Genomic DNA, 26,935 nt, shown 5'->3' with positions numbered 1-26,935 from the left:
ATCTACTGTCATCTTTTGGCTTGATATACAGGTCCTTCTCAAAATATTAGCATATTGTGATAAAGTTCATTATTTTCCATAATGTCATGATGAAAATTTAACATTCATATATTTTAGATTCATTGCACACTAACTGAGATATTTCAGGTCTTTTATTGTCTTAATACGGATGATTTTGGCATACAGCTCATGAAAACCCAAAATTCCTATCTCACAAAATTAGCATATCATTGAAAGGGTCTCTAAACGAGCTATGAACCTAATCATCTGAATCAACGAGTTAACTCTAAACACCTGGAAAAGATTCCTGAGGCCTTTAAAACTCCCAGCCTGGTTCATCACTCAAAACCCCAATCATGGGTAAGACTGCCGACCTGACTGCTGTCCAGAAGGCCACTATTGACACCCTCAAGCAAGAGGGTAAGACACAGAAAGAAATTTCTGAACGAATAGGCTGTTCCCAGAGTGCTGTATCAAGGCACCTCAGTGGGAAGTCTGTGGGAAGGAAAAAGTGTGGCAGAAAACGCTGCACAACGAGAAGAAGTGACCGGACCCTGAGGAAGATTGTGGAGAAGGGCCGATTCCAGACCTTGGGGGACCTGCGGAAGCAGTGGACTGAGTGTGGAGTAGAAACATCCAGAGCCACCGTGCACAGGTGTGTGCAGGAAATGGGCTACAGGTGCCGCATTTCCCGGGTCAAGCCACTTTTGAACCAGAAACAGCGGCAGAAGCGCCTGACCTGGGCTACAGAGAAGCAGCCCTGGACTGTTGCTCAGTGGTCCAAAGTACTTTTTTCGGATGAAAGCAAATTCTGCATGTCATTCGGAAATCAAGGTGCCAGAGTCTGGAGGAAGACTGGGGAGAAGGAAATGCCAAAATGCCAGAAGTCCAGTGTCAAGTACCCACAGTCAGTGATGGTCTGGGGTGCCGTGTCAGCTGCTGGTGTTGGTCCACTGTGTTTTATCAAGGGCAGGGTCAATGCAGCTAGCTATCAGGAGATTTTGGAGCACTTCATGCTTCCATCTGCTGAAAAGCTTTATGGAGATGAAGATTTCATTTTTCAGCACGACCTGGCACCTGCTCACAGTGCCAAAACCACTGGTAAATGGTTTACTGACCATGGTATCACTGTGCTCAATTGGCCTGCCAACTCTCCTGACCTGAACCCCATAGAAAATCTGTGGGATATTTTGAAGAGAACGTTGAGAGACTCAAGACCCAACACTCTGGATGAGCTAAAGGCCGCTATCGAAGCATCCTGGGCCTCCATAAGACCTCAGCAGTGCCACAGGCTGATTGCCTCCATGCCACGCCGCATTGAAGCAGTCATTTCTGCAAAAGGATTCCCGACCAAGTATTGAGTGCATAACTGTACATGATTATTTGAAGGTTGACAATTTTTGTATTAAAAACACTTTTCTTTTATTGGTCGGATGAAATATGCTAATTTTGTGAGATAGGAATTTTGGGTTTTTATGAGTTGTATGCCAAAATCATCTGTATTAAGACAATAAAAGACCTGAAATATTTCAGTTAGTGTGCAATGAATCTAAAATATATGAATGTAAAATTTTCATCATGACATTATGGAAAATAATGAACTTTATCACAATATGCTAATATTTTGAGAAGGACCTGTAAGTCCTACACAGGCTGTGTTCTAGCCCTGTTTGTATTTTGTTTTAATGTAATAGGCAGTGGATCAATTTTCTGTTTTGCTAACCAACAATTTATCCATATCTCATCTTTCTAATAACTGATTATTTCATGTTTTTGTTTCAAATAGCTGTTGATTTTAGATTTATATTTTGCTGTTAAGAAATAGAGAACAACTAGAAGCTGCATAAAAACAGCCAAGATGCAACCCAACATATCTACAAAAACAGTAATTCTACTCATCCTGACTGTCTTTGGGATAAATGCGGGAAACACACTGGAGACATTTCCAGCTGATCAAAGAAACTAACAATCATACCTTCACACACTAAAATCTAGCCAACCTTAAAGCACTAGTTGACCTAACATTGATTCCTTGAGGGAGTAATTTATCTGCTAAACCTTATTCATTTGAAATCTGTGAACGTAAATAAAACGAAATTTACATTGACTATGTTTTGGTATTAAGTATGGATTTCCACTATAGGAGTTTTGAGAAAAGCAGTGTTTTAAGAAAGAGAGATGATAAGAGGAAACTGCTAATTCTGTGTTGTATATTTGTATGACAACACAAGATATGTACACATTTATTTACTTAATTATCTAGACTATGTAAAAATAAGAAAATATTGTATGTTTTTCCTCAAGCTTGGGGGAATAAGTGTCTGCACATAAACATAGATGTAACTCTTATGATGTGAGTAATGATATTCATTGGGGCTGGAAAGTTGAAATTGCAATCTGTTAAATCCAGAAGACTGTGTTTTCACTGAATTCAAGATGAAAAGTATCGTTTCTGTTTGATATATATATATATATATATATAAAATGTTTTCTTCTGCCTTTTATTCACCCTTTGCTTCAATTCAGCATTGAGCTGCTACATTATCCTGACTGTTTGACCTCCCCTCTGTTATTTTATGATTGTACTTCACCTGTACATCTGTTATTTTATCCTACTTTATTTTATTTAGGTCTCACTTTCTAATGTCTAGGTTCTCTTTCGATCCATTTGTTCTCTATGCATTAAGCACTAAGTGATTTACACATACAAAGAAATCAGTCAAATTAGTCCATAAAAACTATTTGAAACAAGGTGGAATGGCACAGTTAAAAAGTCTTAAAGACTTACCGAAATTAGCAAGTAGAAAAGTCTTCTGGTAATGACATCTTCGGGACATCTTCTGTATCAAAAAGCTCTTTGCCTGCATTGCTCAGGTATGATTTTGGCCTGTTTTTCCACACAAACTGTCCTTAAATCTTGATGGTGCTCCTCTAAGAACTCTGATCGTCTGTTCTTTCCATACATTTTTCATTCAGTTCAAGTTGGGTGATTAATTGGGCCATTCTAAAAACTTTATTTTTTGTCTTTAAAAACAATTTTGAATTTTGATTTCCAGTACGGTGTGTAGGATCATTGTCTTGCTAAAAAGTCCATCCTTGTTTTGTCTTTAGATTTTTTTTCAAGAGTGTAGCTGTAAGTTCTCTCATTCATTCTTTCTTCACTGATAAAGCCACTGTCATTTGCTGAAAGACAGCCCCACACCATGATATTCCCACCTCCAAATTTCACTGTTGATTTGGTGTTTTGGCAGTTAATGTGCAATTCCCCTTCTCAAACATGGTGCATGCAATGACATCCAAAGAATTCAGTTTTGTTTTCATCTGACCTGAGCCTTTAATCTCTTCGTATTTCATTGTCTTGTCCAGCAGTCTTTGAACAAGCTTCAACATGCTTTATTTTCAGCAGTGGGTCTCATGTGGTCAGTGGTTATTACAGTTTATTGTATTGACTATTGTTTTTTATGGAAAAAAATGGAATTTGCTTATTCCAGCCTATCAATTGGAACTTTACCAATTAATCAATTTACTTGCACTAATGAAGTGCAAGATTGCTTTCTAAATACTGACACCTACTTTGGCCTGGTTCTTGGTTTTCTACACCTTTTCCTTTTTGATATGATACCTATTTCCCATATCCTTCCACTTTTTTTATTATTTGTTTTAATTTCTATGTATGTGTATATTACATTGGTTGTTATTGGGATATGGTGAGAATTTTTATGTCATTAGCACCACAAGAAATACATTTACTAAACAAACACTGACATATTCTAAACTTATTTTCCCCAAAGTATTCTTGCATTTTAACCTTTGAACTTTTGTTTCTTTCTTGCCTCATCTTCTAATTTAAGTTTTTATACCTCTCACAGAATCGTCTTCATTTTCAAATGGCAATGCAGACTGTAGCAGCCCCCCCATCCCAGGTCCTCTACTATCTCCTGATGATGAATGGTTGGTGGGATATCAGCATTGTCCTCTGCCAGGACTGGAACATCAAGGACTTCCTCCTCCTCATCAAGAACAACACCCGCTTCCACCTGGGCACTCTGGTCAACCTGACAAAAACAACATTGTCGCCACTTTCATCTTCACTTTCATCCTCAGCAGAGGCAACAAGTGCCCCTGTGGGAGTGGATGTGCTACCCTTATCATATTTATCACCAACTGCATTGTCTTATTCATCAAATTCTTATGCTAAACCAGATCAGCAGCAAGGTCTTATGAGGCACCTAGAGGCCTTGAGGGAACATTCATCCACACGAGGAGTGGTGACGTTCGGGTGCGACATCCGGGATGTGCGTCAATTATGGACACTGGCAACTCGGATGACACTCCCGGAGTTTCACTGGGTATTAGGGGACAGCCAAAATGTGGCTGAGCTTAGAACAAATGGGTTACCACTTGGGCTTCTTGCACATGGCATGATGGGATCCCCTTCTTTGGATCATTATGTTCAGGATTCACTGGAGTTTGTAACACGAGCAGTGGGCAGTGCAGCCCAGGAGAATCCTGCCATGGCCCTTATACCTGGAACTACAAACTGTATGGATACACAACAGAGTAATGGCAGCTCAGGGGAATTCTTGACAAGGTAAAAAAATTACAAAATGCACAACCTTACATTTTAGTGCTGTTTTTGTTTGATCTGCTTATTATCCTTCAGCTTCATAACATAGTTGTTACAACAGCATGACAATGCATTTTAGCATGGAAGAAACGATAACATCTAAAGGCAATGATTTTTATAGGATACAGAGATAAAAACAATTTGCTAATTTCCTTTTACATTACTAAGAATCAATTCTTGTGTGGGTATAGATAATTACACCAGTGTAGCTTTTTTTTAGCTGGGTGGAACATGTTTGCATTTTTTGTGGATTTTGTTCTATTCCACACTTAGTCCAAATGTCCTAAGCAAGTTACACTCAAGTTTCATGCTTTAGCTGTATTCAAGGTCTTACCATGATTCTGGCAGCACATTTAACCACTCTTCTTGGTAGCTTTGATAGAGTTCATTTAATTTGGTTGTTTTCTCTGCAGGGACCTGGCTTTTAACCCTAGTCCACAAATTTTCAGTATATTTGAGGTAACGCTGTTCTAAAGGTTTAATGTTAGTCCATTTTAAAATCAGACTTGTAGCCAATTGTGCCCAAGTTTCCACCATCTTGTTGTGGGTTTTAAGCTAAGTTGAACTTGGTCCTCCTTCATTGTCATTCCATCCACTTTTTGCAACACAATACTACTGCTGGCAGCGAGAAAGACCCTCACAACATTGTCCTGTTCCTACAGACACACATTAAAACAGATTGTGGAATTAATGAGGCAGGCTGACATTAAGGTTTTTGAAAACTCCAACCTCAACTATAGCAAAAGCATTCAAGTCAAGATTAAAGTGGAATCTGCGCCAGAAAAGCCATCAATTTTGCCAAGAAGAGAGATCATATTCAGCCAAATATGCCACAAACTTGCTGATGGCTACATAGAGGTTGTGGTCGGGTAAGGCTTCAATTATAGATTTTAACTTGTATCTATAGTCTAAACCTTGCGTGAATGAAAGGTAATCCACAGTAAATTTAAACTTGTATAACCAGCTCTTGTTTTTTAAAATTCATTAAAGCTCTTTGTTTTCTAATCTTTCTGACTTCAAAACCAAAGATCAATTTGAGTTTATTGCTCATAATGAGTCTATGTTAACTTCTGACCAGCACTGCACATTACTGTTTAGATTACTTTAATTTAGTGAGCCAGGAGAGAGACTCTTTACTTTGTTTAATCATTATTTAGGCTTTGATTATTTTACATTTCCCTGATGTTCAGCAGAAACGCTTTAGCTGTTTGGAAACCTGCCAATGACCCTGTGAAGGCAAAGGATTTACCTGATGAGCTTTAGTTCCATGTGTGGGATACTGAGTCTAGTCTAAGCCTTTATGCACAGACAGAATTTGACCAGCCATATGATTAAAACGTGAGAACACATTTATTATGAATGACAGCATGGTTTACTTTAAGCAGCTGTTTGCTTACAAACAACATGTTTTTGTATGTAAGTGACGAACAAACAGAAAAATGCATATTTTGTTCCTCTTTAGGCTGCAGAAATTGGAGATGAACGGAATAATGATTTATCATGCTTCTTTTTTTTCCCCTTTCAGAATAGACACATATCAGTTAGTCAAATTTTCTCCTGATGATTTTTTTTTTTTTTAAGTTTTAATTTGGACAATTTGTATTTGGTTGCCCTTAATATTAACTTTCCCCCTCCTCCTTTTTTTTCCCTTTTTCTCCCTCCACTAACTGTTATGGTTTGTTCTCTTGGCAACCAACTGCACAGGCATACTGCTAAGCATCCATTTAGTAATTGTATTTCCCAAACATTTAGATGGGTCGGTTGCTAGTGACGGCCCGAGGAACAGTGAATCTAATGAATAAGCAGAGTTTGTGGCAAAAGTCTGACTACATTTTGGAAGTCCTTTTGACTTTATGTGCTTCAGGGCAAATGGATATTAAGCTCAAGAAAAAGTGCAGAGGTATATTCAAAGTTTAATATAAATCCATATGTGTTATTTATATCATAAGTCATTATTTATCCTGGTTCAGTTAGGAATCCTTTATTTTGTATTACATTTGCACACACAAATAGGAGCATGAATACAAATAATACTATTAAAACAACTGGTTTGTAAGGAGACTTCAACAAACAACAGACTTATGCCTTAAGACCTATTCATCGGTTTTATAACATAGATTAGAGACAAATATCAAGTTACTTCAGATGACCAAAATATGTTCTTTAACTAATTGCATTGTAGTTTTTTACTGTATTGTTCACCGTGTTTAACTTACTGAATGAACCGTAGGGGGTATGGCACTCAGATTCTTTGTGCATTTAAAACCATTCGTAAATAATGATACTAAGTCAGAACTTTTTGTTACATTTTAATAATAACCAAACACATTTTTTGCTTACTCATATGCTTTAAAGCCAGTTTAGCATTGTACTAGTGCCAAAATTCCCTATGATATCATATTTGTCTGATGAAAAACACCTACCCACATATGTCATCAGCTTTTTCCCTTTTGACTATTGATGGCTTGGCCAGCAACCCTGCTGCAACCATAAGTCTATAATAATCATGCAATAGATTCCCCTGAGGGTTTAAATGTCCAGGCTGGTGACAGCCACAGCCTCACTGCTGCTCATCTGTCACTTGGTTTTTGCTTTCAACACTGTGGGGATGACAACTCATCCCTCCTGGTTAGCTCGTTCAGCAAGCACCTGAGACAGTGAGTCAACAACAACAAAAATCCCCAGCATCTGAACAGTCTGAAACCATGAATGCCTGCAGGTTTAAACACATAAGGACAAATGGTGTGATGTGTTTATGAGAAGGATTATCAAGATGGCTTTATTTGCCAAGACAGATTAACAGTGCTCTACACTCATGACTAGATATGAAAAATCTAAATGCAAAATACTGTCTAAAAGCCAAGAAGCTGATGCACTGAGGTGCAACAATGAGTTGACAATCTCTAAACTTAGCTTAACAGTGTAACACCTAATTTGTAAGGTAAATCCTTCAATAAGGCCAAGCGAAACTTTTAAATATGGAAAGAAGTAAAAATCTCTAGAATAATTGTTGGTTATAGAAAAGTGCCTTAAATCTTATCTTAGTTTAGTTTAAATTAAACTTATGAACAAATAAGTTAATCACATTATTAAAGCAAAGATTAAACAAAATATAAATAAAATCTGAACAAATATATAAAACCTAAATCCATAAAAGACACCAATATTTCACTGTCAAACATTTCCCATGCAGTCTTCCAAGCAAATCCAAAATGGCAAATGGACTGAGCCTATAGAGTGTAATCATTCCAACCACTCAAACCCTATCTAACAGCACCAGTACTCTTACGCTAAGCTTTATTCATCCAATAGGGAAATTACCCAAAGGCAGCATTTGTTTTGCCATCTAAGCCTGAGTCTGTCTTTTTTGCACTTCATTTATTAAGGTTTGTGAATCTCTGACAGTCAACCACTGAACTCAGATTGTCAAGATGTGAAGAGCTAAAAGCCAGATTTCCTCAGCATAGACATCTGATTCAACATAATGGACCAAGAAACAAACATTGAGGGGCACTAAAAAAAAAAAAAAAAAAAAAAAACATACTACAGCAAACTGTCAGTCTTATGTAATATCTAAGTTTGTTTGAAGAATTTTATGCTGTAATGCATCAAGACTGGCACTCAGCCTGAACATCAACAGAAAAGAACAAATTCCTCTCATGTCCATCCATCAATAAGTTATTACTCCTTCTAAAAAGGTCTGTCTCAATGCGAAAAACATTTTTTAACTTAATTAAAGTAATGAAATCATGCTAGTTTTTAAAAATAATCAATGTATTATGTGAGATAAGAATGGGTAAGTGAAGTTTTAAAAAATCTAAAAGGTTTTAGTAAATACCACAAATAGAAAATTTCAGATTATTTTACAACTTAAAATAATGGAGCATTACCAAATAAAAGCACAGCAAGCTAAAGTGCATACCCCAGGAAAAACATAGTTCAACGTCTCAGTTACAAGATAATGTACTGCACTACAATAATTGCACAATATAGATAAATAATAGGAAAATATGCAATTGCAAGATCATTGTTAAAAAGGAATGATGATATTAGTTTGCCATTATCCTCATGCTTTCATTTATGTCATTGTGATGTTTCCATCAATGAGTTTTGACATTCATATTCACACACCAGCCTCTTTATCAGGTACATATGTTCAATTATTTCAGTAGAATGGCACATAAACCAACTGGGTGCCAACTGGGTGCTGCTGCCCATAATTTAGGCATCTAGACATGAAGACAAATTTCTTCCAAAACTTCCAATCAAGCATCAGAGTGGGGAAGTGGGGAAGAAGTGACTTTAAACGTGGCATGGTTGTTGGTGCCAATTAGTATGGTATAAGTATTTCAGAAACTGTTGATCTACTAGGTTTTGCTTGCACAGTCATCTCTTAGGTTTACAGAGAATGGTCAGAAAAAAAAGAAAATATCTACTGAGTGACAGCAGTGTGGACGAATATGCTTGGTGATGTCAGAGGTCAGAAATGAGTGGTCTTAGATGATAGGCAACAGTAGCTCAAATAACAACTTGTTACAACCAAGGTATGTGGAATACCTTCCCTAAACATGCAACACATTGAACCTCGAAGCAGATGGGCTACAGCAGCAGAAGACCATACTGGGTACATCTCATGTAAGCTAAAAACAGGACACAGTGGTGGCAATTCACACAGGTTCTCTAAATTTGGACATTAAGAGCTTTGCAAAACATTGCCTATAAGTCTTAATTTCTGTTTCAACATTCAGATGGTAGGGTCAGATATGGCATAAATAGCATTAAAATATGGATCCACCCTGCTTTGTATCAACAGTTCACGCTGCTGGTGTAATAGTGTGGGAAATATTTTGATTATAGTACTCAGATATGAAGATGAGTACTATACGTTTTGCAGGATTTAAATTTGAGACTCTTATTTTGAAGTAAGAATAAACAAAGATCTTTAGTTGCCTTCTTGAGTTAATAGAGCTGAGTAGTAAAGACTGCTCACCGGGCTGGCCTCTCCACTTTTAAATGGTTTAAATGGCAGCTTTCTGGGTATTTGGTTGAAAAAGGTGTTGGCTAAGTGATACGAATGATTTGTATGCACTGTGAGAACACCTCGACCTGAACCGGATAATTTTACACTGATTAGTGCATTGAATGAGTTCAATGAAACACAATGTCTTAGAACGAGATAAGAATAAAAGCCTCAATATCTGACCTAACCAAGCCTTGACTGGAGTATTTTACACTCACTGCTGATTTTTTAAACACAGTTTGCAATTTGTGACACCTTTACTCTTTTTGTTACAGAAACCTGGGTATTCTTAATTTTTCTAAAAGATATTGGCAAATCTTGTTTTGTTACCGTGAGCCCAACATTGTATGTTTTCTCATCTCATGTTAACTCTGTGAGTTAACTTTGTGGATGTTTCATTACACTCCTGGTAAATAACAACTAAGTTCCAGTTAACTTGTCTTACGGTGACATGCTGCAGTACCTGCTGCGTGTTAGATTACCATGTAAAAAGTTCACATTTACATGCGGTATCAAAAATGAGGATTCACCCCTTTCTGAGTAAAACAATATGGCTTCTTGTGTGTCCTTTAACTCCATCTGTCACCGCAAGGCTTTTCTACACATACACTGAACTAAACAGTCCAAAAATGAGACAAGACAACCAAATTGTTTCTTTTTAATTAACCACGGAAGATGCAGGTAAACGGCTTCTTTAAAAGATAGATCTGACCATTCTGATGTCAGTCAGTCATTTCTATACCACTTCTTCCATAGTGGGTCGCAGGGACGATTCTTTGGTCAGGTGACACTAAAACTGAACGTTTCTGGCGGACAGTGCTGTCCCCTCACAGTTCCACAATTCAATTCAATTCAGTTTTATTTTTGTAGCGCCAATTCACAACACATGTCGTCTCAATGCACTTCACAACAGTCAGGTACATACATTCCAATTAGTCCTAACCATTGAACAGTGCAGTCAGAGTTAGTTATTTATTCAAATTGGATACAAAGTTTTTCTGTCTAAGGAAACCCAGCAGATTGCATCCAGTCAATGACTTGCAGCATTCACTCCTCCCGGATGAGCATGTAGAGACAGTGGACAGTCACTGGCGTTGACTTTGCAGCAATCCCTCATACTGAGCATGCATGTAGCGACAGTGGAGAGGAAAAACTCCCTTTTAACAGGAAGAAACCTCCAGCAGAACCAGAACCAGGCTCAGTGTGAGTGGACATCTGCCACAACCGACTGGGGGTTTCAGAGAAAGAACAGAGCAGAGACACAAAGAGAACAAAGAAGCACTGATCCAGGAGTCCTTTCTATGGGAAGGAAAAGTAAATGATAATGGATGTAGCTCCTTTGGTTGTTTCACCTAGAAAGAAAGAACAGATCAACTCTGAGCCAGTTTTCAAGGTTAGAGTCTGAAAAAGAGCACATAGAGTTAGTCACAGTAAAAGCTCAGTCAATCGCCATGACTAGGAGAGAGAAAGGGTTAAACACTGAAAGACAGGGCTATGTGGATCATCAGTAGAGGGTGAGCATTAAGTTGTTGCCAACAGAAGCTTGGACGATGCCCCTCTCCAGAAAGGTGTCACAGATAGACACAGAGTCAGGCCAGGTGTAGCTTCTAGGAAGAGAAAAGAGAGAACAAGGTCAAAAGCTGAAATAACAGTAAATAATACAAAATTGGAGAGTAGTGTGAGAATGTAGCAAAGAGGGCAAAAGTGATCATTATGTCCTCCAGCAGCCTAAGCCTATAGCAGCATAACTACACTGATAGTTTGAGTTCAGATTGTTTAGTTAAACAGCGCTTATTTACAACAATGTCGTCACAAGGAACCCCACAAAGGGTCCCACTGATGGTCATTGTCATACTAAAAACCACAAGGATTGGGATACCTCTCTCTGTCAGACTGATCAAAACCATTGGAAAAGAGAAGGGGTCATACAGGTAGCAGAAATGGAGGGTGTGTTTGCACCTCAACCATAACTGAGCTAGTTTAGGCTAAACCTGACTCCCACTTACTCAATCCAACACAGAGGGAGGAAGGCTCCCTCCCTGATAAACTAAGCCACTCTAACTATAAGCTTTATCAACCACCAGTAAACCTGCAGTCTGAGAACGAAGTGCTCTGTTAGGAACATGTGGAACAATCAGATCTCTGATGTGTAATGGATCTAGATCATTAAGGGCTTTATATGTGAGGAAGAGAATTTTAAATTATATTCTGGATTTAACAGGGAGCCAATGAAGGGAAGCTAAAATAGGAGAAATATGATCTCTCTTTGTAATTTTCATCACAATAAACACAGTAGACAATCTGCCATGATCACAGACCTTGTGCGTTTTCAGAGTATGTGGCTAGGGTTGCGAAACCAAAGGGCTGTGGCTAAAAACTGGTAGCATTCACCTGAGCAGCGTAAGATATGTGTGGGGGATCCCCTCACATCTAAATGAGCTCTGTGTTGTGATCCTCCAGCAGGCTTCCCAAAGATTTGCAGTGCTTTATATAAAAGAAAACTTGTTGCGCACCCTTCTCAGCATGTTATCTACATCGGATTTTGCTGGTCAATGTATTTCTCTGATCAGACTGACATTTTAGGATTAAGTTGTCCCAAGAGAATATTTCTAGTTTTTAAGTCTGATATCTTTCATGTTTAGTATATTTGTTTAGCATAAATAATAAATGGGTGGAAAAATGAAATGAATACAAATAAAGTTGAAAAATATAGCTTGTCATAATTGACACGCTACATGGTACTGAAGTTGATTTATTTATTTATTTAATTCTCATTCATTTAATTTGCTTTCTCAAGGTGTAAATAATCAGGGCACCATTATGCTGTGGATAAACTCTTCATCATTTCAGTCACATCTTAGAGCCCCCCACCACCTCTACCACCACCACCACCCTTCACTGTATCTCTGCATTCCTTTTACTGAGCACTCTGAGAGCTGAGCCTTTTGTCATTCATTCATTAGGTCCTGTGGGAAAATTCTTTCAAGCTACATCACTTAGTATTATGTGAAGTAAATAAACCAAAAGGGACAGTGGACGATTCCCAACACTAATTTCACTGCAATGACATGCTTGTACAGGATTTCAGTGTTACTGCAACATTTTTTGGAAATATTGATTCCGTGTAAGTCTGGTCAGAAACATGCTTGCAGTTTTCAATAGAAATGGATGTGATATTAATTTTGGACTTTGAAGGATGCATCTGACCCGTTCTTTTTTTCCATGTTGGAATGATTGTGCAACACCCCCCACTAATATTTAATTAAATATCTCCTAGCAAGTTGCACTTCATTCATAGACCTTTTGTAGTCTTCAAAAAACTTCCTGGGTAATTCTGATTTGATAAAATAGACGGCATGCAGTTATCCATGCGCTGCATTTCATGTTTTATATACCATGCACTTGTGGTTTTACATCACAGTCTTTACTCTTTTTCCTTATGCATTTTAGTGCTGTTTGGTGCCAGAATATTTTTCTATTTAATTTTCAAGGTTAATTTTTTTATATATAATATTGACTTACCTTATCAACTCTGAGTTCTTCCAGGCAAAACAACCTAATTCTCTTCAATTCAAAATCCGATGCATTTATGGTCTACAGTAGTGCCACAACTTGTTATCCCTTTATTCTTTTGTTCTTGGTGATCAATAAAATACCTGAATCAACCTATAACATTTAATAATATATATTAGTTCACAGCCTACTGCAATATGTCTAACTACTTTATAGTATTTCTTTATAGTATTGTTTTTACAAGGCAGTTACCCTTCCAAATGTGTAAAATCTAGTTTACAAATATGTTTTATAATTATGTTATTCAGTCAAAAAATTTATACAGCAATGGTCTATTTAATTTTGTTTGTTAAGAGCATTGTCAGCTGAATGCGCTGCAACGTGTTTGCAGTATTAACATCCTAATAGGGATGGGACAGCTGCAGCATTTTTCATTGTTTCGATAGGGCGAACATGACCCTCTGGAGTATGAGTGGTTTACAAATAAGGGAGCCATTTTAGGATGACGATATATATATAAAAATGATGCATTTCAAGTGCATAGAAGATATGACAGGGAAGGTTTAGTTATGTGGACTTAAAAGCTGCAGTTTGACCAGGTATGTTGTAGATCAGAAGCTTAATCCTGAGTGACACGTGGAAGAGCAAGGTAGCAGCTCAGGGAAGGTAGAGTAAGGAGCAAGATGCTGTGTTGGCAGTGAGTGGCCCGACTGCCTGAAACAGGAAACCACACTGCAAGAGCCAGTCTGATGGCAAGTTGGAGAAAGGAGTTGGAGGCATGGTGCAAAGGGAGATGAGCTGGGAGATTTGGCAGGATGCAATGTTGGCAAGGTGTTATATCTAGCTTGCTAGATGAGGTAGTTAACAGAAAGTTCTAATAATGCTAACCTTATGGGAAATTCAACTGCAAGATAAAGAGATGTGAGTAAATCTAGAATATGTTTGGAATAGTTGAATTGTCGCATAAATTCAGCTGAAAAGAGTTGGGCACATTGCCACATCCATACTCACACAAGCTTTCAAGCCAACTCCTGCAAAGATCACAAACAGAGGACTGAAACAACAAGCCGAAAGAACACAGAGAACAAAAGCAACAAAACAAAGGGCTGGCCTATTACTGTCACAATTATGTTTGGTAATAAGCTGCCAGGCTCTGAAAATGAGCACATTTTTGTTCTTTCATCAAAACATGTTTATGTTGGGGTAGCACATTCAACCCTACAAATTTTTAGTTTTATTATTAACACTGATTTTTTTTTTTTTCTTCCGAGGTGTAGAAAATAGGTCTTTCATTTCTGATTAGCAATTGCTGAATGCGTCAGCTAAAATGACAGATGTTCTTGGCATATTTCCACAGCTGACTCATAGCAAAAATGCATCCGCTCAAAAAGGTCCTTATACACCCGATAACTCTAAATGATCTTGTGCCTAATCACTGCATGTCCTGGGCAAAGCATCAGCACTCATTTACGTACATTCGAGAAAAAAAATGTCCTATTTTTTTTACAAACTTAAAACTTATTGTTATTTATGTGTTTCAAGGATTTATTAATGTAAAAATCTATAGTAATCTATACTGATCTATGAGAAAATGTGTTCATTTTAACTTATTATAATTATTGTGATTTTGCTGCATTGATTCAGAAGTCTGAATTTTGTTTTTCACCATTAACATATTTTTACCTAAAATTATGAGAATGGTCAGAAGTGATCTGTCAACTTCATGAAAATGTAACAATGTCACAATTTACATTTTTGTTTGACAGACCCTTACCCTGTTATTATGCCAGATATTTTTGGTGTAAAATGGTAATTCCATAAATCAAGAGATTCAAAACTTATTCTGTTTATTGAGATATTAATCCTGTACCTTTTGATTGAAAATCACATTTATTACAAAGAAAGTTACAAAGAAAATGTGATAACAAACTCAAAATCAAACGTTCAACAACCAGGCAGAATAAGTATGCACACCCTTTAATCAACAGACAAGACTCTTTGAATTGAATTGCAGCTTTCAGTTATTCTTATTTGGGGCTTTATCAGCATCTTATAACTATAACTTACAACAAAGAAAATTAACCCCAGAGCATGATTCCATGTTCTGCTGTAGGTATGTTTTTCAGGTTTTTATTTTCTTATTTTTTTGTGTGTGTGCCTAACATACCAGGTTATTTTGAGAGCTTAACATAACACTTTGTGCAGATAAACAACAGATAGATTTTATCGTGATATATTTACAAAGGTTTAGGCAGGGCAAATTTCACAATTTTATCTTATTAATTTCCCCCCACCATAGATAGTATATCTTCACACAAGTTTGGTTATAGGCATACACACCCATCAAAGACAGGAACATTGACTTGATGTGCCAGTCCGATGGCCTATAAAGATAAAAAATACTATAAAACAATTGTCTCCTCAGAGGCGTGTTTTGTAAGTAAAACAGTTTGAATCAGGTGGAATTGGTTAAAGAAGAAATAATGCTTTTGGCAGATACCAATATGTGACTGAGAAAGGAGCAGCAATTGCTTTTCCTCTCATATTTCTGGTGTCAGGAAAAAACTGTTGTGATTATTTTCTGAAAACCTGTCATATAGCATGTTTAGCATTTTTCTTGCTTGTTAAGGGATGCTAACATGAATAAGAACCTTTTAGGTGACACATGAGGAAGAACATGTGAGGCATGACATTGATTTAAGGTTTCTGTGTAAAGGATGTGATTCAGACAGGCATCATACTCCATCCTAAAATACCACTAGGGCACTTCTGGTTTAAATGTCATCACTTTACTATTTTATTGGCTAGAATAATGTCACAATGTGTAAACGGTATTACACCCGCCTTTGTGGTTTGGGCGTAGATGAATAAAAATGCTACTGCTCAGCCTACGTGGCTGAGCAGTAGCAAGAAGAAGCAACACCTAAACAACCTTTAGCATCAACAAAACATCAAATATAACGAACAAGTTGCACCATAAAAACACTTAATCTCAGAGCAGTGAAGAAATGACACAACAGAGAGCTCAATCCCTTCGGACTATTTCAGTTTCATTAACTCAGCAGAGATTCCGTCGTTATAAAACCCAACTCCAGCATGCAGCGGCTCAGTGAATGTGGCCTGGACTCTGTGGAGGAGAGTCATGGTTTCAGAGATGCTGTAGAAAGACAGAAGACCTGCTCTGTGATCCAGGTACACTCCTACTCTGGAGGAAACTGGACCTGGAACTGGAGTTTTAATTTTGTTGTGCCAAAACATGTAACTGTTTCTGTCACAATATAAAGACCAAGATTTGTCATTAGATCGGAACTCACAATTATCTGAGTTTCCTGCTCTGCACATTTTCTTGTATGAAACTGCAACATCAACTCGTTTCCCTCTCCACTCCACCTCCCAGTAACAACGTCCAGTCAGACTCTCTCTGCTCAGGACCTGGAGCCAAGCAGTGAATCGGTCTGGATGATCACAATAAGACTGTTGTTGTTTCATTAATGTTGCTTTTCTGTCCCCCTCAGATAATACCAAATGTCTGTTTGCAGTGTTTGGATCCAGAGTGATTTCTTGTGAATATCTGAAGAATCCAGCTCTGGTCTGTGGTTCTGGTTCTGACAGTAAAACATCCACATCAGTGACTGCCTGTGAGATGTTTGTCCATGTGTCTTTCAGGATGTCCTGTAGTTTATCTCTTAGCTCTGACACAGCTGCTGTCACATCTTCAAAGTATCTCAGAGGACGGATATTGATTCTGGATGACTGTGTAGACTCGCTGAGCACTGACAGTGAGGGGTAGTTGTGGAGAAACTGGTTGTCATCAGCTGTCTTTGAGAGCTCCTCCAGCATAGCTTCCTTCCTCTTTAGCTCAGTGATCTCCTGCTCCAGCTTCTCCTGAAGCTCTTTGACTCTAATCACTTCAGTTTCCTGTTGGGATCTGATCTGCTGCTGCACATCAGAGCTTCTTTTCCAGATGAGACGGGTCAGCTCAGTGAAGATCTTCTCACTGTACACCACTGCTTTATCAGCAGAAATATTGATGGCCACCACCTCCTGTTGAAGCAGCTTGATATCTTTCTCCCGGTCCCAGATTCTCTGCTGGATTTGTTGTCGACTCCATTTTAGCTTCTTTCTCTTCTCTGTCATTTCTGCTGCAGCTGGAACTTTTTTATGGCAATTGTGTTCATAATTTAAGCAGTGATAAGAGCTACACTGCTGGTCAGAATGACAGAAAATCTCCCTCACCTCATCATGACAACAACCTATGTTCTCCTGGAGCTTCTTGGAGGGATCCACTAACTTGTGTTTCTGTAATGGTGGTGCATCATAATGGGGTTGGAGGTGATTCTCGCAATAAGAGGCTGGACAGTATAGACAAAACTTAACAGCTTTCAGCTTCCTCCCAGTACAAACATCACAAGCCACATCCCCTGGTCCAGCATAGGAGAGATTAGCCAGATCAGCTTGGAGCCCAGTCTTCTTCAGATCTTCCACTAAAGCTGCTAAGATTGTGCTTTTCTTCAAGACAGGCCTCTTTTTAAAGGTCTCTCTGCACTGAGGACAGCTGTGGATCCTCCTGTGATCCTCTTCATCCCAGTGGGTTTTAATACAGATCATGCAGTAGCTGTGACCACAGGGAATAGTCACTGGATCCTTCAGCAGATCCAAACAGATGGAACAGGAATATTTTTCTCCGTTAAGCTGAATTCCTTTCTGTGCCATTTTCTCCTCTCAGTAAGAAAAACTAAGTTTCGACTTCCTCAAAACAAAAATCAGCTTGATGTCTGATCTAAAAACATGTTGCTGCAGTGAATCTCAGTGGTTACACCCATCATTACACTTGTAGATCTTAGTGGGAGGGAACAAAATGTTACAAAAACATGTCAGGGCTGTTTGTGCTCAACAGCAGGAAAAGAAGGGAGGAGTTTGTGTACCAAGCACTGTGCATTTAACCCTCTCATCATTTTAAAACTAAGCACATTCATAAATGTTCGTCAGCTCAGTTTTACATGGTAAATTCTTTCAATTGACAGCTGCATTGGACGTCTGAACATAAATGCCCCAGCTTCTTAATAAACAATGAAAGCATCCTCCATCTTATTTTATCTGAGTTTAAATGTCATCAACAGTCCAACTGAGTTCTAAAAGTTTTTAGGGCAGAGGGCACTAACTAGCAGACCACTGTCTGAATCTGGACCCTAGAGGTCTTATCTGGAACCTGGCCGACTAATGGATTTTAATTAAGAACTTATTTTAAAGCTACATGGGCACAGTCAAAATCACACCAATCACTGCACCTCCAAAACAAAACAGAAAGATAGCCAAAATAACAATGGGTGACTTAATAGCTCAGGATCTAAAACATGGGTAGGTCTGACATTTACAAAAGCACTTGATCTCAAACCCAGCATCTACTATTTTGTTTTTGTTTCATTTACTTACAAAACAAGCTTTAATAGGGGAAAAAACTTTATATCATTTTTGGTTGCACAGTGTACAGTGCTGGTCAGAAATGCATATGCTCTTTTTATGAGTAGGAATTTCATTAATTTTCATTATAAAACAAACCTGAGTTTATTATGGATTTTTGGTTGCAGGGAAACCAGACAGTTTTTGTAGCCATCAACAAAGTCCTGGTATAATTCTAGCAAACTATTTGCCCCCTCTACTTACTTCAAATGGTAGAGCTTTAAATTGGATTCGTCTTCTGTCACATCATCTGCTATTAAGCATATTGCAAAAGTTGAAGTTGGGGGCATTCTAAAGCTTATTGCTGCCCTACTTTCTACAATCTAAAACCAACTCTGGTGTGCGTTGGTGATCATATTTCTGTTGACAGTGAACTCTGTCAAAGTTGAAACCTTCTAGCTGTTGGCTGAGGGGAGCTGGTCATCCTTCTTTCTTGCTGTGTACACTTTATGCAATGCACCAGGACCACAGGCAGCATAACAGACCCTCACTGGTGCCACAACAATCATGTTCTGACAGCTGGAGAAGTGTTCTGCCAGATACTTTGCTTCTTTTTGGTTTGCACCCACCCTCTCAATCCATGTTGATGTGAAACTCACATGACTTTTTACACTGGAGCTAGTGTTCCAATTTTAACTGATTTATAATAGGCTTGAGCTCACTAGTGTTCTTGGTTTGTCCTGGCTTTAAACTGTGGTGGTTCTTGTGTGGTTCCTGAAGATCCTAACTCCCTTCCTGTCAGCATAAGGTGATAGTTTAGGTCAGATAGTTGAGGCCTGGACACAAATGGGTGATCAGGACAATGATTCCAATTACACAAAAAACTGCCACAACAATGCTGATGGTTACATGAAGTGTGTGTTTTCCCTGCGAAGGGACATTTTCCCAGATATGTGGTGTATGTCTTGAGTCAACAATAAATTTTGTGTTTTTTAGTTCAATTGTACATGATAGAAGTCACAAAAAAGAGGGAAAAAACTTGGAAATTTCTTAGGGATAAAAAACTGGAGTTTTAACAGTGGTATGTATACCTTTCAGAGTCACTCTATGCAGGTAATTTTATATGCAAATTTTACAGTGTAAAGCTTTCTCATAAAACCTCCTGCTTTCTAATTTTTGTGAAGTTAGATCTTTAATAGTGCATATTATATAGTAAGCTATGAAGACCAAAGGCCTTTTAGAAAAAAAAAAAATAAGAATACACTTTGCAAAAATTCCACCAGTAGAAATTAGGAATATGGTATTTACAGAACAGGGCAAGCAACTTTTCCATTTCCACTTCTGCTCTTAGCAGATATAATGACAGCCTATGTTCTGCTTTTACTCACTGCACAAACAAGCAATACAGGCTTTCATACAGCAGAACTTTGTTTGTGTCATTTTAACCACAGCATGTGTTTTCAATTTGAAAAATTGAATGATTCATAAATAAGTGTGGGCGGTCAGGATTAGGGCCAGCTGTTTGGTATGCCTTTGACGTCTGAAGTGATCAATTAGTTTTGTTACACTCCAGCCTTTCCTTCTCTTTCTTCATGCACACAAGACGCCTCCAATCTGCTGAAACACCCTGGCACTATTGCCACAGCCGCCTTCAGGTTTCAGTATTTAAATGCTTTAAAGTGCTGTAGATGTCTTCCATAACACATTAACTGCAGCTGTATATTACATTTTAGAAATAAAAACATGGCAGTTGACTTCAGCAATGTGCAAAAGGTGTGTTAGAAAAGTAACTCCACAGGTAGCTGAACATCTACAAGTTCAAGTAAGGATACTGACCTCAAAACAGAGTAGGGGGAGGTGCCAGGTTGGCTTAGTACCTGATAAAGAAGTATGAAACTCAACATGTTGGGAAAGGTTTTTTTTTTTTTTTACAGCAAGCAAGGTGACGGAAAAGAGATATTTTGGAATAGGTCACATCAGCTACATCATTACCTCCTGAGGGCATGCCAGAGGGGTGTTCATCAACCTGCTCAGAGTAGATCCCAGATATTCTTTTTTTCAGTCAAGCTTATACAACTCAATGGGCCAGTGTGGTCCTTTCCCTCTGTTTGTGTACAAGTGTTTGTGTCTGCTCTGGTATCTGACACTCCCAGAAAACCGCCATGGCTAAGTTAAAGAAATGGCTTGACCACTGAACCATGCTCTGTCTTATGCAGTCACCATCACAAACTCTCACAAAAACACCTACACATCATTCTGAGTTACTGAGGCTACAAAGGTACAGTTTTCTGGTGCTGATTTTGACAAATTAAACAGGAGTTTTTCTATAAACCCAAGAAACTGATCATTAACTCAAGTCAGTAAATCCCACCTTGGTATCATAAGATGTTTGAATAATGACATTAAAAAAGACACTTTGAACAAAATATTCTGTTGAATACATAACTTTAGATCACCATCTAAACTGCTCTCTGTGTTCTCTCTGGGTGTGTAAACAAATATGACACTGAGAGTTTTGTGCCTTTAACAGTGTTTATGAATACAGTGGAGTTTTTTTAATATTTTGTCATGCTGCAGCCACAGCGTTAAATGTATTTTAACAGGAACACAGAGAAAATTAGGTTTTCGGAAATGTTTACAATTACAAATCTAAAAAGTAAAGTGTGCATTATTCACCCTGATACAATATTTGCTACACACAACTCTGCAGCTCCTTCAGAGTTACCATTGGCCTCATGGCTGCTTCTTGAAAAAATCCTCTGCCTGTCACATTAGACAGCCATGTGTTGGCATATTCTCACTTGTGACGTTTTTGTATCATGCCTTAAAATGGGACTTTAATTATGTATTAATGCGGTGATGAAAAACTTGTAAAAAAGTTTGGATTCACCAAATTGTTCTAGCTGTGCACCATAATGAAAAGTAAAGTGCACAGAAAGTATTCTTGTTCCACCAGTGGAGCCAGTTAGTCTGGAGTCAATTAGCATGCTAATGAGTTGCCACAGGCATATTGCTTTTTCTCGGACATATCAAGTATGTTCCTTAGTCATATAAAAACAACCTTAAAATGTTACATACATTTCCAGCTGAACTTTTTGATTAAAATAAAGGAAAAATTATTATTTATTTATTTAACTCCTAAGATGTCCTGGTTCTCATTACCTTTTTCCTGTTTGTCTCTTATAATTGTTTTCTTTCTTTCCACTCATTTCCTTCAGATTTCTGGCCAACACATCATTTGAGGGCCAGAGTGGTTTTATATCCAAAGAAAGCCAAAGTCAGAATATCATCTCAGAGGCCCATCACTACATCTGGTCTCTCCAGCTGGACCCTCTTGGCCAGCCAACCTGGACCCGCCTGGGACGTTGGCGCAGAGGGAGAGTTCTGATGGACCAGGGGGCCTGGCCAAGTCATCAAGGGTCTGGCATTGGAGGAGACTGGCATCGGTCTGCGCGATTGCACATGCGAGTGGTGACGCTGGTGGAGCACCCTTTTGTATTTACCCGTGAGGTAGATGGGGATGGGATGTGTCCAGCGGGCCAGCTGTGTTTGGACCCGCTTACCAATGAAACCTCTGTTTTGAAAGGGCTTTTCCAGAAACTTTCAGGGCATAATGGATCTGTTCCTACAGAACTAAAGAAATGTTGCTATGGTTACTGCATTGACCTGCTGGAAAAGCTAGCGGAGGATATTGGCTTTACTTTTGACCTGTATATTGTTGGTGACGGGAAGTATGGAGGTTACAAGAATGGTCGTTGGACAGGATTGGTGGGTGATCTACTAAGTGGTGCTGCCCACCTGGCAGTGACATCATTCAGCATTAATTCAGCCAGAAGTCAAGTCATTGACTTTACCTCACCCTTCTTCTCCACCAGCCTGGGTATTCTGGTCAGTACTAACCTTCTCAATCTGATTTATTTTTGATTTCCTGTTAGAATTCAGTTTATGCTCTTCATTTCAGTCATTCTTTGGCTTATGTTTTTTCACTGTGTGTCACTGACCTCCCCTAAATTCTCTCTGCTTGGTATTCTGGTGGTCACTGTTAACATGGCAGGGCTTTATTACAGCAAGTCCTATATTGTTGGATCCTAATACAATTCCCTGTATGGGATTGGAGTAGTGAGTGTACATCTATTGTGAGGTGACCCTATTACTGCAATTATTATAGCTTTCCTCACCAACAGACAGACATAGTGATGGAGGTGATCACTCTACTTTCTGTCTCCTACAGTGTAACTGGAGAGGTAAAACTGCAGCTGTATTCAGACTTACAATCCTTTAGAATACTACAGTGGAGTACACTGATTAGTTTTCCTCTGAAATTGAATCAGCTTTATCTAAATAATTGCAATATACTTTTATTAATTAAAGCAGTGTTTGCAATGTTTTTATTTTTAGATGGGTCTGTGTAAAGTATATGTTTATGAGCAATCCCCTTTGTAGTCTCCTACCAATTTATTTATTGCAAAAATATTTTAACAAAATATTTAAAGGGATTCTACACAGATTTGAAAAAAATTGTACAGGTAAAGTCTCAAACATGCTGCCTCAAAAAACACAATTGATATATCACATCATCAACAATGTTAATTCTCCATTTAAAAGTATTTACATGTTTTCAGTTTGCACTCACAAGTTGAATTTTTCCAAATTCTTAGTTGAAAAAAGCCAGAAGTTGGGATTCAGACAAGGAACATTGGAGCTCACTGTATAACCTGTAACATGGCTGCTGTGGACATAGAATGAAGTGGAACGGGCCAATATAGATTAGTAGAGCCTCCAATGGTCCGCATTATATTAAACCAGTGGCATGCATGATGTTCCTAAATATATTTTTATGGACTTGCTTTTTTCATGCTTAAATGTTTAAAATGCAAACAAATGTATTATCAACCTGAATAGCTAACAGTAGCTTTTACCAAAGTTACTGAGAACTGAAAATTTCACAATTGCTTTAATAAGAAGCAAAAACAAGCTTAAGATCGTATTAGCTCAAGATAATGAGACATTAAAACTTCAGTGTAAAAAACAGACTGGTGTTATCTCAGTATAAATATATAATTTCACCATCAGAACATGTTTAAAGCTATAATCTCCAGATAATGAAATAATCATCAAAACTTAAGATCTTATTATATTTAAATTGCAAGATTATGATGTCACTACATCAAACAAGCTTATCTCAAGAAAATAGGAAGTTAATTTCATGAAAACATATTAATATTAATACATGACATTTTGGTTTCTTTGATACTGATCTAATAACCTCCTGACACATGCACACTTCAGGTCCTAATGAAAGGATGTGATTTAAGTGTTAAAACTGGTTTGTACCAACATTTGATGCTTACAATGTTTAAGCACAATGAAACAAAAACTTCCACCATAAGAGGAAAAGAAAAAAATGCATTAAATATTTGTATATGTCATCAATGGTCGGAAAATTAAAGGAGGTGTTTCAAAATGTGATTCTAGAAACATTGGAATTTTAAAACAAAAAATTTTTTAGGAAACATAAATTAAAAGCAGCTTTTAAAATTTAATCACATCAGCTTTAACGTTTCTTCCATCTTGCCTAGGTTCGTACCCGTGACACAGCTGCACCCATTGGTGCCTTCATGTGGCCTCTCCATTGGTCCATGTGGCTCGGCATCTTTGTCTCACTCCACGTCACCGCTGTCTTCCTCACCCTGTACGAGTGGCACAGCCCCTTTGGGATGACACCTCGAGGACGCAATCGCAACCGTGTCTTCTCTTTCTCCTCGGCCCTTAATGTGTGCTACGCTATTCTCTTCGGACGTACTGTAGCCATCAAGCCCCCAAAGTGTTGGACTGGTCGCCTCCTGATGAATCTTTGGGCAATCTTTTGTCTTTTCTGTCTGTCCACCTACACTGCTAACTTGGCTGCCGTCATGGTTGGAGAGAAAACCTATGAGCAGCTGTCAGGGATACATGATCCGAAGGTAAAGAAAAATGTAATACTTTATATAGTTAGTTTTCCACAATATGTTTTCCAAGACTTATATATCCTTCATTTTGCCAAAGGTTATACTGGAGTTAAAACTAGAAAATAGAGATAGCCAAAACAAATAAAAAAAACAATAGACTACAACTGAAAAGGTTTAATTGATTTAATAGAAAGGTGTTGTATAGGTGAAATATTGGTTTCTTTCTTTGCCTCTACAGTTGCACCATCCCTCTCAGGGATTCCGCTTTGCTACAGTGAGAGAAAGCAGTGCAGAGGACTACGTCAAAAAGAGTTTCCCTGAGATGCATGAGTACATGAGAAGATACAATGTTCCAGCAACACCAGATGGCATACAACATCTAAAGTAAGGCAAAAGCAAACAAAGAGGGTGTACTGTATGCTGTATATCATGCAGGCATGCAAAAAAGTGAGTTTTTACTGATCCATATTCTGATGTCATCTTCCATAATGTTAACCGAGCTAAGATATTCCTTTCCGTCATTTCTGCAAATCTGAATACTGTATCTTCCTTGATAAACAGAAGATGCATGCATGCCTAAGCAATGTCAACATTTATAAATAAGAAAAAAAGATTAAATATTTCAATCCTAATGCTGTCATTCCTCACCACAAGCTTGTCTGTTCTCATTCAGAACCCATCCTCCTCTTTACCCTGCCACTGCTGTCATCCTAAGCTGCTTCAACATTCAGCTAGTATCCCCGTGGTGCATGGCTGAATATAGTGAGAAAAGGCAGCTGCAACACAAGCCGTGGCAAGGACACAATTTCAAAGGATGAAAAGATATATTTGTTTATATATTTATAAATTTGTGCACTGGACTTACTAAAAACTGATTAGAGCATTACAGGAATAATGTCATCTTCAAAGAATTACAACTTGGCATCATGACAGCATACAAGTGTGCTGTGGAACTAATAAGCGTTAAAGTGCAGCTAACCAGGGACGAGGCACTATACACTAAATCGGCGATTTCACGGTGCTATTTAGAGTTCTAGCATAATACCACAGGAGAAGAACAGGAGAACACTATGTGGAAACAGAACTTTACTGCAAAATAAAAAAAAAAACATTCGAAAGATCAATAAGTGAAGATGTTTGGAATAAAGACAAAGGAAGCAGACATTTGGAAAGGAAAAAAACCACCAAACAGGAATATTCAAACAGAAGCATAAAACTCATGTTATAAATCTTTAGTAATGTCTTCCCTTACAGGTGAAATTAACTTAAGAAAACCAACTACACTAATGATGTGCAAGGTTAGTTGCATATTTATTTTTCACTAAAGAGCTCTTTAATCACCGATTCAAGTAAAAACTGACCTTAAATTGGTTTAAATTACTAATCTCAAAGCAATCTTAAAATACTAATTAGTTTTGCGTATTATTTGACCACTTTAAAGTATTAGTCAGCGTTCCCCTTTTCTGAGTGAAAAAAAGATTTTTTGGTCATTTGCATTCACTATGATGTCATAATTTTGAAGTTGTCCTGTTTTGTTTGCTATCCACAGCAAATTCCAATTAAATATTGTCTTTTTGACCAAACCATACAATAATAAATCATATACAGGTGAACTTGTGACGTCTTATTAGAATTTAGAAATTTTATTTCATCTACAAAAAGACGTCTCATGAGGAAAGTGGAGTCAATTGTCTCGCAATGCTCATCTAAGCTACAAAACCTACTTAAAGAAAATAAACAATATAGTCAGTAAATTAGAATATTGTTTGAAAGAATCATTTATTTTGATAACTCACTAAGTAAAACACATCATATAGAATATTTTTCCACTAATTATGATGATTTTTACAACTAATAAAAACACCTATAATTTCTTAGAGGACTAGAATCAGACCAAGAAAATAAAAAATAAACCAAACATTTAATACAGAAATGTGAGATTAATAAAAAATATGTTTAATACCTGCTTAAAAATTTTTATTCTCAAAACAACTAGCATCATTAGAAGACATATTCTAATTTATGGAATATGACTGTATACTATAAGGGCCTGATTGTCAGGACTTGAACAATGGACGAACCCAGAATGCAGACTAGCAGGCAGCGGTAGGTGAAAAACGACTTAATAAAAAACAAAAACTCACTCTCAGAAGTGGCAGGAACAAAACAATAAATGGGCTGGCAAGACAGACATGGCATGACCCGAAAAACAAGACATGAGCAAGATCTGAAAACTAGACATGAGCATGATTGGAAAATGATTCCTCGATGAAAAACTGAACAGGTGTGTATTTATGGAGTGTGACCAGGTGAAACAAGAAGACAGATTAATAGGTGCAGGTGATCCGAATAAACTTGATTGACAGAAGAACAAAACGTGGCTGGAGCAAAACAGAGACTCTTGAACACAAACTAACAGAAACTAGA

The 26,935-nt window shown here is 37.8% G+C and overlaps 2 protein-coding genes across 2 annotated transcripts in view; one reads left to right on the top strand and one right to left on the bottom strand.

Annotated features, from left to right (window-relative positions):
* grin3a (glutamate receptor, ionotropic, N-methyl-D-aspartate 3A) overlaps positions 1 to 26,935 on the top strand; it is a 68,564-nt gene that overhangs the window by 8,219 nt on the left and 33,410 nt on the right. The window contains exons 2-5 of the mRNA XM_047373601.1: positions 3,870 to 4,591; positions 21,779 to 22,448; positions 24,140 to 24,523; positions 24,747 to 24,892. Of these exons, the coding sequence (XP_047229557.1) occupies positions 3,870 to 4,591; positions 21,779 to 22,448; positions 24,140 to 24,523; positions 24,747 to 24,892 (1,922 nt within the window). The remainder of the gene's footprint in view (positions 1 to 3,869; positions 4,592 to 21,778; positions 22,449 to 24,139; positions 24,524 to 24,746; positions 24,893 to 26,935) is intronic.
* Positions 15,032 to 17,948, bottom strand: LOC124873091 (tripartite motif-containing protein 16-like). The gene has a single exon (XM_047373602.1). The coding sequence runs from the start codon at positions 17,871 to 17,873 to the stop codon at positions 16,200 to 16,202; it is 1,674 nt and encodes a 557-aa protein (XP_047229558.1). The 5' UTR covers positions 17,874 to 17,948; the 3' UTR covers positions 15,032 to 16,199.

Source organism: Girardinichthys multiradiatus, chromosome 8 (genome assembly GCF_021462225.1).
Source record: "Girardinichthys multiradiatus isolate DD_20200921_A chromosome 8, DD_fGirMul_XY1, whole genome shotgun sequence".
Classification (NCBI taxonomy): Eukaryota; Metazoa; Chordata; class Actinopteri; order Cyprinodontiformes; family Goodeidae; genus Girardinichthys; species Girardinichthys multiradiatus.
Note: the sequence above shows the minus strand (reverse complement) of the source record. Positions and strands in the feature narration are given on the sequence as shown.

Bases quoted from the DNA above. Each gene is read 5' to 3' on its own strand.
- LOC124873091 (XM_047373602.1), bottom strand. From the start codon at position 17,873: ATGGCACAGAAAGGAATTCAGCTTAACGGAGAAAAATATTCCTGTTCC.